Here is a 14688-nt window from a genome sequence, read left to right on the forward strand (position 1 = left end):
CTGACAGAGCTTGCAAACTATCCTGGATTACAAAGGGAAACCCAGCCACGAGCTGCCCAGTGAAGTGAGCCTACCAGAGGAGTGAAATACCTTCTATGCTCGCTTCGAGGCTGGCAATACTGAACCATGCATAAGAGCACCAGCTGCTCCGGACAACTGTGTGATGACGCTCGCCATAGCCAATGTGAGGAAGACCTTTAAACAGATTAACATTCACAAGGCAGCCAGGTGGACATCCAGCTGGTGTCGTCACTGACATTTTTAACCTCTCCCTGACCCAGTCTGTAAAACCTACATGTTTCAAGGAGACCACCATAGTCCCTGTCCCCAAGAACGCCAAGGCAACCTGTCTAAATGACTATCGCCCCATAGCACTCACATCAGTAACCATGAAATTCTTTGAAAGGCTCACATCAACACCATCATTCCATGCACCTTGGACCCACTCCAACTTGAATACTGCCCCAACAGATCCACAGATGATGCAATCTTTATTTCAGTCCATATTGTCCTCATCCACCTAGACAAAATGAATACCTACGTGAGAATGCTGTTCATTAACAGCTCAGCGTTCAACACCATAGTGCCATTCAAGCTCATCCCTAAGCTAAGGTCCCTGGGACTAAAAATATCCCTCTGCAACTTGATCCTGGACTTCCTGATGAGCCGCCTCCAGGTGGTGAGGGTAGGCAACAGCACAACCACCAGGCTGACGCTCAACACGGGGGCAACTCAGGGGTGCGTGCTTAGTCCCCTCCTGTACACCCGGTTCACCCACAACTAAGTGGCCATGCACGACTCAAACGCCATCATTAAGTTTACAGGCAACAATAGTGTTAGGCCTGATCACCGACGACGAGAGCCTACAGGGAGGAGATCAGAGAACCGGCAGCTTGGTGCCAACCTCTTCAACGTCAACAAATCATGAACTACAGGAAACTGAGCACGCCCCCATCCACATCGACTGGGCTGTAGTGGAGCAGGTCGGGAGCTTCAAGTTACTTGGTGTGCACATCACTAAGAACCTATCATGGACTCATCAGATACACCGCTGTTACGGTTTATCCTGTTGCCTAGTCACTTACACCCTTACTTATATGGACATAGACTACATGACCAAAAGTATGTGGACACCTGCTTTTCTCATTACAAAATCACAGGCTATTATATGGAGTTGGTCCCCCCTTTGCTGGTTTAACAGCCTCCACTCTTCTGGGAAGGCTTTCCACTAGATGTTGGAACAATGCTGCGTGGACTTGCTTCCATTCAGCCACAAGAGCATTTAGTGAGGTCCTACACTGATGTTGGGCCATTAGGCCTGGCTCGCAGTTGGCATTCCAATTCATCACAAAGGTGTTCGATGGAGGCGAGGTCAGGGCTCTGTGCAGGCCAGTCAAGTTCTCGATCTCGACAAACCATTTCTGTATGGATCTCGCTTTCTGCACGGGGGCACTGTCATGCTGAAACAGGAAAGGGCCTTCCCCAAACATGGAAGCACAGAAGCATCTAGAATGTCATTGTGTGCTGTAGCGTTACGATTTCCCTTCACTGGAACTAAGGGGCCTAACCCAAACCATGAAAAAGAGCCCCAGACCATTATTCCTCCTCCACCAAACTTTACAGTTGGTACTATGCATTATTGGGGTAGGTAGCGTTCTCCTAGCATCCGCCAAAAACAGATTCATCCGTCGGACTGCCAGATGGTGAAGTGCGATTCATCACTCCAGTTCCACTGCTCCAGAGTCCCAATGGCGGCAAGCATTACACCATTCCAGCCGACACTTGGCATTGCGCATGGTGATCTTAGGCTCGTGTGCGGCTGCCCTGCCATTTCCGAACAGTTTGTAACTCGGTAGTGAGTGTTGCAACCTGAGGAGACCATTTTTTGACTCGCTACGCAGTCCCACTCTGTGACCTTGGGTGGCCTACCACTTCGGGGCTGAGCCGTTGTTGCTCCTAGAAGTTTCCACTTTATAATAACAGCACTTAGTTGACCGGGGCAGCTCTAGCAGGGCAGAAATTTGAGAAACTGAAATAGCCGAATACAGTAATTTGAAGGTGTCCACATACTTTTGTGTATATATAGTGTTTCTACCTCATACCCATCGACTCGGTACGAATAACAATGAGACAAATAAAAATATGATTAATTGTTTAATATATGAACCAAAAGAAAAAGGTGTTAGTGAAATGTCTTGCTTTTTCTTCAGTCTCTGCATCAACAAAAACATTTTTTTTTTGTAAAAAAAAAAAAAAAAATCAAATAGTCCAGGCTGAAAGGATTGGCACTCAAAATATAAGCCCTTGAGGCACTACTTGCATGTGTAAACAGGAAGCGTCCCAATTTTGTACGATCACGACAATGTAATTTGGCTGGGTCTACCTTGTACGTTGACTAACTCGCCAACAGCCATCTGCAATAGCTAGCAGTTCCATCACTTCTATTCGCCCTCCTGTCCGAAAGCAATCTTGGTTACCAAGCGACCATAGTGTTATGTTACACCAGTGTTGGTGGTGGTGGTGTGGGGGGGGGTCTTGTTGGTTGGTTTGTTTGAAAAGAAAAAACAGCCCTCCATGTCAGAGATGTCAAAACAGGAAAAAGCTAAAGGTTTGCACACAACTTCCTGACACTAGCCTGTGTCCGTGTTTCTGGTTAGAACACATGTCTGGGTACAACGCTCTCTTCTCCTCCACTCTCCATTCCCTCGCTCTTCCATGTCATAACTACCCATCTATAGAATACATTGAAGTAGCTATATTATCCGTGGCATTACCTTTGAAATATGAAGTACAGCAACATTACATCAAACATACATATCATATCAACACATTGCAATGCAATGACATACCCCTATCCCCCTCCCATCCCATTCACTCAGAATGTCAACAGGACACACCCAGAGCCATGTACTTAGAGTGTAAGGCTTCTGCATTATGAAGCATTAACATGACACTACAACATTCTAGAGCAGCCATGTTAGAACCCCATTAACATGACACTACAACATTCTAGAGCAGCCATGTTAGAACCCCATTAACATGACACTACAACATTCTAGAGCAGCCATGTTAGAACCCCATTAACATGACACTACAACATTCTAGAGCAGCCATGTTAGAACCCCATTAACATGACACTACAACATTCTATAGCAGCCATGTTAGAACCCCATTAACATGACACTACAACATTCTAGAGCAGCCATGTTAGAACCCCATTAACATGACACTACAACATTCTAGAGCAGCCATGTTAGAACCCCATTAACATGACACTACAACATTCTAGAGCAGCCATGTTAGAACCCCATTAACATGACACTACAACATTCTATAACAGCCATGTTAGAACCCCATTAACATGACACTACAACATTCTATAACAGCCATGTTAGAACCCCATTAACATGACACTACAACATTCTAGAGCAGCCATGTTAGAACCCCATTAACATGACACTACAACATTCTATAGCAGCCATGTTAGAACCCCATTAACATGACACTACAACATTCTATAGCAGCCATGTTAGAACCCCATAGCATGTTAGAACCCCATTAACATGACACTACAACATTCTATAGCAGCCATGTTAGAACCCCATTAACATGACACTACAACATTCTATAGCAGCCATGTTAGAACCCCATTAACATGACACTACAACATTCTAGAGCAGCCATGTTAGAACCCCATTAACATGACACTACAACATTCTATAGCAGCCATGTTAGAACCCCATTAACATGACACTACAACATTATATAGCAGCCATGTTAGAACCCCATTAACATGACACTACAACATTCTATAGCAGCCATGTTAGAACCCCATTAACATGACACTACAACATTCTAGAGCAGCCATGTTAGAACCCCATTAACATGACACTACAACATTCTATAACAGCCATGTTAGAACCCCATTAACATGACACTACAACATTCTAGAGCAGCCATGTTAGAACCCCATTAACATGACACTACAACATTCTAGAGCAGCCATGTTAGAACCCCATTAACATGACACTACAACATTCTAGAGCAGCCATGTTAGAACCCCATTAACATGACACTACAACATTCTATAACAGCCATGTTAGAACCCCATTAACATGACACTACAACATTCTATAACAGCCATGTTAGAACCCCATTAACATGACACTACAACATTCTATAACAGCCATGTTAGAACCCCATTAACATGACACTACAACATTCTATAGCAGCCATGTTAGAACCCCATTAACATGACACTACAACATTCTATAGCAGCCATGTTAGAACCCCATTAACATGACACTACAACATTCTATAGCAGCCATGTTAGAACCCCATTAACATGACACTACAACATTCTATAGCAGCCATGTTAGAACCCCATTAACATGACACTACAACATTCTAGAGCAGCCATGTTAGAACCCCATTAACATGACACTACAACATTCTATAGCAGCCATGTTAGAACCCCATTAACATGACACTACAACATTCTATAGCAGCCATGTTAGAACCCCATTAACATGACACTACAACATTCTATAGCAGCCATGTTAGAACCCCATTAACATGACACTACAACATTCTAGAGCAGCCATGTTAGAACCCCATTAACATGACACTACAACATTCTAGAGCAGCCATGTTAGAACCCCATTAACATGACACTACAACATTATATAGCAGCCATGTTAGAACCCCATTAACATGACACTACATCATTCTATAGCAGCCATGTTAGAACCCCATTAACATGACACTACAACATTCTATAACAGCCATGTTAGAACCCCATTAACATGACACTACAACATTATATAGCAGCCATGTTAGAACCCCATTAACATGACACTACATCATTCTATAGCAGCCATGTTAGAACCCCATTAACATGACACTACAACATTCTATAGCAGCCATGTTAGAACCCCATTAACATGACACTACAACATTCTATAGCAGCCATGTTAGAACCCCATTAACATGACACTACAACATTCTATAGCAGCCATGTTAGAACCCCATTAACATGACACTACAACATTCTATAGCAGCCATGTTAAAACCCCATTAACATGACACTACAACATTCTATAGCAGCCATGTTAGAACCCCATTAACATGACACTACAACATTCTATAGCAGCCATGTTAGAACCCCATTAACATGACACTACAACATTCTATAGCAGCCATGTTAGAACCCCATTAACATGACACTACAACATTCTATAACAGCCATGTTAGAACCCCATTAACATGACACTACAACATTCTATAACAGCCATGTTAGAACCCCATTAACATGACTACAACATTCTATAGCAGCCATATTAGAACCCCATTAACATGACTACAACATTCTATAGCAGCCATATTAGAACCCCATTAACATGACACTACAACATTCTATCGCAGCCATATTAGAACCCCATTAACATGACACACCAACATTCTATAGCAGCCATGTAAGCTCCCCATCAACATTACATGGCAGTCTTACGTCAGACAGCGCGACGATTCCGCCTGCACTGGTCCCTGTTGAGGGACGAGCGTCGCGTAGGAGTGACGCCACCTGATGTAAGACAATGCATTACATGAGGAATAGAATGTCCAGAATGAAAATGATGATGCATTAACATGACACTACTACATTCTATAACAGCCATGTCAGAACCCCAGTAACATGACACTACTACATTCTATAACAGCCATGTCAGAACCCCATTAACATGACACTACAACATTCTATAACAGCCATGTCAGAACCCCATTAACATGACAACATTCTATAGCAGCCATGTTAGAACCCCATTAACATGACACTACAACATTCTATAACAGCCATGTCAGAACCCCATTAACATGACACTACAACATTCTATAGCAGCCATGTCAGAACCCCATCCACATGACAACATTCTATAGCAGCCATGTTAGAACCCCATTAACATGACACTACAACATTCTATAACAGCCATGTCAGAACCCCATTAACATGACACTACAACATTCTATAGCAGCCATGTTAGAACCCCATTAACATGACACTACAACATTCTATAACAGCCATGTTAGAACCCCATTAACATGACACTACAACATTCTATAGCAGCCATGTTAGAACCCCATTAACATGACACTACAACATTCTATAGCAGCCATGTTAGAACCCCATTAACATGACACTACAACATTCTATAGCAGCCATGTTAGAACCCCATTAACATGACACTACAACATTCTATAGCAGCCATGTTAGAACCCCATTAACACTGAGTGCGGAATATTTAAACAATGATACGTAACTGAACATCTAGAAATGTATTTAAAAAAAAAAAAAATATATATATATATATATATATATATATATATATATATATATATATTTATTTTTTTAATAAATAAAGTGTCCCAACTTGAAATACATGGCTCTGGATGCACACAGGAAAACACTCCCCTCCCTAAAAGGATCCCCCCTCCATAAGAGATTTGGGTTTTTACCTCTCTACCAACCTTTTCCCCTTGCAAGGCGGGCACGGAATCTCGCAGGCTGTGAAAGCTGTCTTTGATGTGATCCCTACGTTTCCGCTCCAGTGCATTGTGGTGTGCTCGTTTGTCAGCCTGCAATGAGAGAGTCACAGGGGGGGGGGGGGGATTTAGCAGGGGAGGGGGAGGTCTCCAGCGAGGTTTGGACTGACAGGGGACAGGAAAACACACACACCAAGCTTCTGCGACCAACTGTTCTACGTAATCTCCACCACCACCAGCTCAGCGTTCTGTGTTTGAGAGCGTGCACCAGGTTGAGGACCTGGCCCGTCCGGCCAGCCAAGACAGGACAGGCATGGTGAGTTGGTGAGGCAGCAAAGGAGATGTTCATGGAGGAAACTGACTGACACCCAAGAGATCATCCTATAACAATTTCTATGGATCTAGAGTATGCATTTATGATTCTATTCTACGGTTTCCTTTATTTCTACAACCGGTAAATTAACACTGGCACCACCACGACCCCCCCTACAGTGATTAGAACTGACCCCAGTGCAGCTACAACTGTGTGGAGTAAACACGCAGAACACTTTAGACCAGGGCGAGTGGTGGGTGTGGTGACCTAGATAAAGCCCAGGGGAGGGGAAAAAAAGACCAACCCTATTCAAATGAGGGGAGAGGATGAGGTGGGTAAATTGGTGACATCGTGTTTTAGTATTACAGTTCCTAATTTGCCTACACCTGACAACTAGGCCTAACTGACCAACTATTAGGAGTTCTGTTCTGGGTCAGGAATGTTTAGTAATACCCAGAGGCTTTGTATTTGCCACTATCTTGAAGGATAGTATTTAATTATTCTTATTTATTAACTAGGCATTTGGATTGATTCATTTACAGATTTAGGTGCGTTCTTATACAGTGAAATGAGTCTTAAAGAATCTATTTTGTCGCTACGTATCAAATCAAATTTTATTTGTCACATACACATGGTTAGCAAATGTTAATGCGAGTGTATCGTTACGGCCTACCAGCGTTTTGAGCTCTGCTACAGCGAGACTGTGGTTTGAGCTCAGGAACACTTGCTCTTTCCATGACCTAGACTGAGCATGTGAAAGCTAAGAACCCTTACTCATGTCACATTTTGAAATCAGTGTAGGGGAGGAGACGTGGGTTAAAGAAGGATTTTTAAGCCTTGAGACATGGATTGTGTATGTGTGCCATAACACAATCCATGATTGATCAGATTCCTAAAGATTGGAAAGCTGCCACGGTCATCCCACTCTTCAAAAGGGGAAGACACCCTAGACCCAAACTGTTACAGACCTATATCCATCCTGCCCTGCCTTTCTAAAGTCTTCGAAAGCCAAGTTAACAAACATATTGAACCGACCATTTCGAATCGCACCGTACCTTCTCCGCTATGCAATCTGGTTTCCGAGCTGGTCATGGGTGCACCTCAGCCACGCTCAAGGTACTAAATGATATCATAACCGCCATCGATAAGAGACAGTACTCTGCAGCCGTGTTCATCGACCTGGCTAAGGCTTTCGACTCTGTCAATCACCGCATTCTTATCAGCAGGCTCAACAGCCTTGGTTTCTCAAATGACTGCCTCGCCTGGTTCAGCAACTACTTCTCAGATAGAGTTCAGTGTGTCAAATCGGTGGGCCTGTTGTCCGGACCGCTGGCAGTCTTTATGGGGGTGCCACAGGGTTCAATTCTCTGGCCGACTCTTTTCTTTGTATACATCAATGATGTCGCTCTTGCTGCTGGTGATTCCCTGATCCACCTCTACGCAGACGACACCATTCTGTATACATCTGGCCCTTCTTTGGACACTGTGGTAACTAACCTCCAAATGAACTTCAGCGCCATACAACACTCCTTCCGTGGCCTCCAACTGCTCTTAAAAATGCTAGTAAAATGAAATGCATGTTTTTTTAACCAATTGCTGCCTCCACTCGCATCACTACTCTGGACGGTTCTGACTTTGAATATGTGGACAACTATAAATACTGAGGTGTCTGGCTAGGACTGTAAACTCTCCTTCCAGACTCACATTAAGCATCTCCAATCCAAATTTAAATCTAGAATTGGCTTCCTATTTCACAACAAAGCATCCTTCACTCATGCTGCCAAACACACCCTCGTAAAACTGACCATCCTACCGATCCTTGACTTCGGCGATGTCATTTACAAAATAGCCTCAAACACTCTACTCAGCAAACTGGATGTTGTCTATTACAGTGCCATCCGTTTTGTCACCAAAGCCCCATATACTACCCACCACTGCGACCTGTATGCTCTCGTTGGCTGGTCCGCACTACATATTTGTCGCCAAACCCACTGGTTACAGGTCATCTATAAGTCTTTGCTAGGTAAAGCTCCGCCTTATCTCAGCTCACTGGTCACCATAGCAACACCCAACCGTAGCACGCGCTGCAGCAGGTATATTTCACTGGTCACCCCCAAAGCCAACACCTCCTTCGGCCGCCTTTCCTTCCAGTTCTCTGCTGCCAATGACTGAAACTTACATCTCCCTCACTAACTTTAAGAGTCAGCTGTCAGAGCAGCTTACCGGTCGCTGCAGCTGTACACAGCGCATCTGTAAATAGCCCATCCAACTACCTACCTCATCCCCATATTTGTTTTTGTGCTCTTTTGCACACCAGTATTTCTACTTGCACATATATCACTCGTGTAAGCTTATTTATTGCCGAACCTCCTTACTTCATTTGCACACACTGTATACAGATTTTCTATTGTGTTATTGACTGTACGTTTGTTTATTCCATGTGTAACTCTGTGTTTGTGTCGCACTGCTTTGCCTTATCTTGGCCAGGTCGCAGAGAGAACTTGTTCTCAACTGGCCTACCTGGTTAAATAAAACATTTTTTAAGAAGAGGCTGAAATGGGCAAGACAAAATATTTATGTGCCTTTGAACGGGGTATGGTAGTAGGTGCCAGGGTACCGGTCTGTGTCAAGAACTCCAACGAACTTTTCACACTCAACAGTTTCCCTGTGTGTATCAAGAATGGTCCACCACCTAAAGGACATCCAGCCAACTTGACAACTGTGGGAAGCAGTGGAGTCAACATGGGGCCAGCATCCCTGTGGAATGGTTGGCACCTTTAGAGGCCATGCCCCAACGAATTGAAACTGTTCTGACTCAATATTAGGAAGGTGATTCGAGTGTTTAGTATACTTTGTATCCCTCATCATCTCAAGTGTTACCTTTATTCTGACAGGTGTGTAATGTGTGTATGTAGAGAGTGCGTTCGACACCTTGTACAGTCCACGCCCCGACAAAATGGAGGCTGTTCAGAGGGCAGGGGGTATACTCCGTGTATAGTCTGTTGTTCTGAACACAAACCTACTAATTATCTATCCCTGTGATCTGCAGTCTAGTGCCTACGCAAACAGTCTTCATCTCGCTATAGCCTAGACACAGAACAGACATCCTGTGGGGATCATCTACCTAAACAACTAGTGTTGTTGCACGTCTCTCTGTAGGCCTAGAGAGACCTACAACAACACAACGACACTCCTCCCTCCGGCCTCTCTCAGCCACTCCATACTGCTGCCAGGGCCTCAGTTGAATCATCTACCTAAACACAGTCTGAATCCCAAAATGGCACACTGTTCCCTATGTAGTACACTACTTTTGACCAGGGACAATAGGGCTCTGGTCAAAAGTAGTGCCCTTTCTAGGGAATAGGGTTCCATTTGGGAAGCAAACAGTCATTTCATGTCTCTTTACACCTGACCAAGTCAGGCGTGTTAAACCCCTCCCAGTCAGGCGTGTTAAACCCCTCCCAGTCAGGCGTGTTAAACCCCTCCCAGTCAGGCGTGTTAAACCCCTCCCAGTCAGGCGTGTCTAGACTTGAGTTCATTAAGCTTTAGAATTCCACGATCATAGAGTTCTGATCGTGGAATTCCGAACACATTATGCATCTACATTTAGATGTGTCTACCGGGTCCACAGTGTGTCTGGATTCTCTTTTCCAGCGCTATATTAAAATGCCAGTATGCATTCTACAAAACTGTGGACAGGCAAAATATGATAAAACAACTGATGGCAGTAGCTAACTACTGTAGCGAACTAGCCAGCTAGCCAACAAGCTAGCTAGCCAACAAGCTAGCAAGCAACGCTAAAGGCACTGCAAACAGGTTAAAATAACTAGTAAAAAAAAAAGCTAGCATTTAAGGGAAACACATTCCTCACAAGCTAGGAAAGTATTTCCACCAACGTTATAATATAAAGGGGCCTCTCGGTCCCAAAACATACATTTTATTGAGACTTGTGGGGGGTGGCTCATGTCGCCCACTCTATGCACTTTCGGTAGCCTGATTGCGTCCAGACTGAGGAGAAATCCACACACAATGCATCCCCGACTACCTTCTGAGGTGGTCAGACAGATCTGAACACAATCAGACCACGAAGTGACTTTTGTGTGTCTAGACCAGTCTTTTCAAATGTCATCTTCGTATTCTGATAGCAGAAGCCGCATGTAAGTGTCAAGTGTAGACACGGCCAAAGTCAGGCCTGTCAAACCCTCCCCGCCAGGCCTGTCAAACACTCTCCGCCAGGCCTGTCAAACACTCTCCGCCAGGCCTGTCAAACCCTCCCCGCCAGGCCTGTCAAACCCTCCCCGCCAGGCCTGTCAAACCCCCTCCGTCAGGCCTGTCAAACCCCCTCCGCCAGGCCTGTCAAACCCCCTCCGCCAGGCCTGTCAAACCCCTCCGCCAGGCCTGTCAAACCCCCTCCGCCAGGCCTGTCAAACCCCCTCCGCCAGGCCTGTCAAACCCTCTCCGCCAGGCCTGTCAAACCCTCTCCGCCAGGCCTGTCAAACCCTCTCCGCCAGGCCTGTCAAACCCTCTCCGCCAGGCCTGTCAAACCCTCTCCGCCAGGCCTGTCAAACCCTCTCCGCCAGGCCTGTCAAACCCTCTCCGCCAGGCCTGTCAAACCCTCTCCGCCAGGCCTGTCAAACCCTCTCCGCCAGGCCTGTCAAACCCTCTCCGCCAGGCCTGTCAAACCCTCTCCGCCAGGCCTGTCAAACCCTCTCCGCCAGGCCTGTCAAACCCTCTCCGCCAGGCCTGTCAAACCCTCTCCGCCAGGCCTGTCAAACCCTCTCCGCCAGGCCTGTCAAACCCTCTCTGCATCTATCACAAATAACTTTATTAGAGCATCAAACTTATTTTTTCCCTCTACATATAGTGGGCCCATTGATCGTTGCCTGTTCAAAGTTTAATGTGCGTAAAAGAAACCCTCTCCTTCCACTGTAAACCCTCACAGCGTTTTAGCCTTCAGTTCAGATCATAGATTTACAAAAATGGCCACCTGCCCAACTCACATGACTAGGGATAGGCCCAGAGTAGAGCAGCCAATCACCTGCAGCAGCACTAGCAGTAGTTTAACTTGTTTCAGGCCAGGCAACAGTAGGTCCCACAAAAGGTTCCTGACTGACTCATTTATAATCCTATGCATCATAACGAAACTAAAAGGTACTAGCCAAATGTCAGATGCAAATGGCACCATGAAGGGATAGGCCTGCTCGCCTCCCTACCACTGAGGAAGTACAGTTCCCGCTCAGCCCAGTCAAAACTGTTCGCTGCTCTGGCCCCCCAATGGTGGAACAAACTCCCTCACGACGCCAGGACAGCGGAGTCAATCACCACCTTCCGGAGACACCTGAAACCCCACCTCTTTAAGGAATACCTAGGATAGGATAAAGTAATCCCTCTCACCCCCCCTCCCCCTGAAAAGATTTAGATGCACTACTGTTCCACTGGAGGTCATAAGGTGAATGCACCAATTTGTAAGTCGCTCTGGATAAGAGCGTCTGCTAAATGACTTAAATGTTAAATGTTAATGTTAAATGCTTTCAATGGTTTTCCCACGGTAGACTACGACAGAGCAGGTAAATGTCTAACTGGAATGACAGAACGCACCGAGACGTTCCCGGTCCATATGGGCCAGCGACTGACGAGATCCACTGGCACAGCACATGTTTACAGGCCCCGGGCCATCGTTAATATCAGGCCCCTGTAAATGCATTAGGGCCTATAGAGAGCAACTGTAAAGTAGCTCAGGCTCCAAAATGGCTGCCATAATAGCTGAACCCTGTAAGATGATCCAGTGGTATCAGAAAACAGTGTAATGCACGCTAGGCATTAGTTAACATTTCAAATGTTATCTCGGACAATCTAATGACAACATTTTGCTTGATGTTGATGTATATCCATTGAGTTAGACATTTCCAAATAAAGAGAAGGAAAGAGCATAGCATTTGGTTCATCAAATATCACCACATCATCTGATCATAAAACTCAGAGGTCGCTTTTACCCCTACCTACATGTAGATACAACCTCAATTACCTGGTACCCCTGCACATTGAATCTGTACCGGTACTCCTTGTATATAGCCTCGCTATTGTGTTACTATTACCTATTATTTATTTCTATATAGCAAATGTATTACTTATTAAACTCTACATTGATGGGAAAGGGCGTGTAATAGGCCTGGGCGGTAATACCATATTTTATGACCTACCGGGTTTGATGCAGGGAACAGTTTGGGTTTTTACTATAGCTTCTATACCGTATTTTAATGTTTGGTTTGTTAAATGTGATACACCAGGTGTAATGTCAATTTTTATAGTTTACTTCGCTACTTGAGTAAAGTCTCTCCGCTCTTTCCACACAGACCTAGCCACGCCCCCTGTCACTCAAGGAGCGCGTTTGATGTTCCTCGACCACGAGACACTTGCGTTCAGTCTACATGGTCAATGCAGCACATACAACAATGTTGATGACAACAATGTTGTTTTCACTTTGCTTCTTAATATAAATCCACTAGTGTTCTATAATGACACTATTAGTTTGTATTTCATATATCAGCAAACCGCTAGTTTGTCTTTTCTTAGCAAGTTGCCCTAAATCTTGTTAGCCGCTAATGCTAATAGCTAGCTAACTAATAAATGTACTGAGTAAGAGCAAACGTAGCAAGCTAATACAGCCTGATAATACCAGTGATGGTGTAGACCTAAATCAGCATGTCGTTTGTGCAACAGTATCTTCTAAATCAGAGGAATATGCAAAGCAAGAATATGTTATCTACATGAAGTAGCTAAGAGAAAACACGCAATGTAGCCAAAGCTTATTGGGTCCCCTAGGAAACACTTTAGTTCTTACCCTGTCACAATAAGTCCTCCCTGGCATTTTAACTCGTCGTCATCTCCAACACTGTATTCAAAATGCCCACTATTATATTCTAACGATAAAATTAGAATAGTCATCATATTTCCATGATTCCAACAGTTTGGCTCTAATTCGCAAGTCAAATCTCAATTGCAACATTTGGTTAAAAATAAGTCCTAGATGATTTGCTCATATCGTGCAGCCCTACGTGGCAGTGTGGAAATTCTCTCTACTGAGCAGTGGTGTAAAGTACTTAAGTAAAAATACTTCCAAGTACTACTTAAGTAGTTTTTTGGGGGTATCTGTACTTTAAGACTTATTTTTGACAACTTTTACTTCACTACATTCCTAAAGAATATACTGTATTTTTTTACTCCATGCATTTTCCCTGACACCTAAAAGTACTCGTTACATTTTTAATGATTAGTAGGACAGGAAAATGGTCCAATTCACCCACTTGTCAAGAGAACATCCCTGGTCATCTACTGCCTCTGATCTGGCAGACTCACTAAACACAAATGCTTAGTTTGTAAATGATGTCTGAGTGTTGGAGTGTGCCCCTGGCTATCCATAAATAAAATTAAAAAATAAAATTGTCTCATGTGGTTTGCTTAAGATAAGGAATTTGAAATAATTTATACTTTTGATACTTAAGTATATTTAAAACCAAATACTTTTAGACTTTTACTCGGGTCGTATTTCACCGGTCATCTTTACTTCTACTGTGTGTGACACTTCAGGACTTCTATCACCGCTGCAATTGAGTGCAGGAAGTGCAGAAATGATACGTGCTGAAATTTGTTTTGGTTGAATTGAACAGTATAAAACAGGTCAGAATGGAGAAAGACTCATTGAAATCATTGAGAATGTATGCGTTTCCATCCCTGGGATCACTACTCATATAGCACCCTGAGATCACTCCCTACTCCTAAAGCACCCTGGGATCACTCCCTACTCCTAAAGCACCCTGGGATCACTACTCCCTACTCCT

At 44.2% G+C, this 14688-nt stretch overlaps 1 protein-coding gene across 5 annotated transcripts in view; it reads right to left on the bottom strand.

The window, feature by feature from the left end:
• max (myc associated factor X) overlaps window positions 1–14688 on the bottom strand; it is a 33256-nt gene that overhangs the window by 6854 nt on the left and 11714 nt on the right. For 2 of the 5 annotated variants that reach the window (XM_065008595.1, XM_065008593.1), the window contains 2 exons: window positions 6511–6630; window positions 5510–5581 (listed from right to left, as the gene is read on the bottom strand). In XM_065008595.1, coding sequence (XP_064864667.1) covers window positions 5510–5581; window positions 6511–6630 — 192 coding nt within the window. The remainder of the gene's footprint in view (window positions 1–5509; window positions 5582–6510; window positions 6631–14688) is intronic. The other 3 variants (XM_065008594.1, XM_065008597.1, XM_065008596.1) reach the window with 3 other exon arrangements.

Source organism: Oncorhynchus nerka, linkage group LG24 (assembly GCF_034236695.1).
Source record: "Oncorhynchus nerka isolate Pitt River linkage group LG24, Oner_Uvic_2.0, whole genome shotgun sequence".
NCBI lineage: Eukaryota > Metazoa > Chordata > Actinopteri > Salmoniformes > Salmonidae > Oncorhynchus > Oncorhynchus nerka.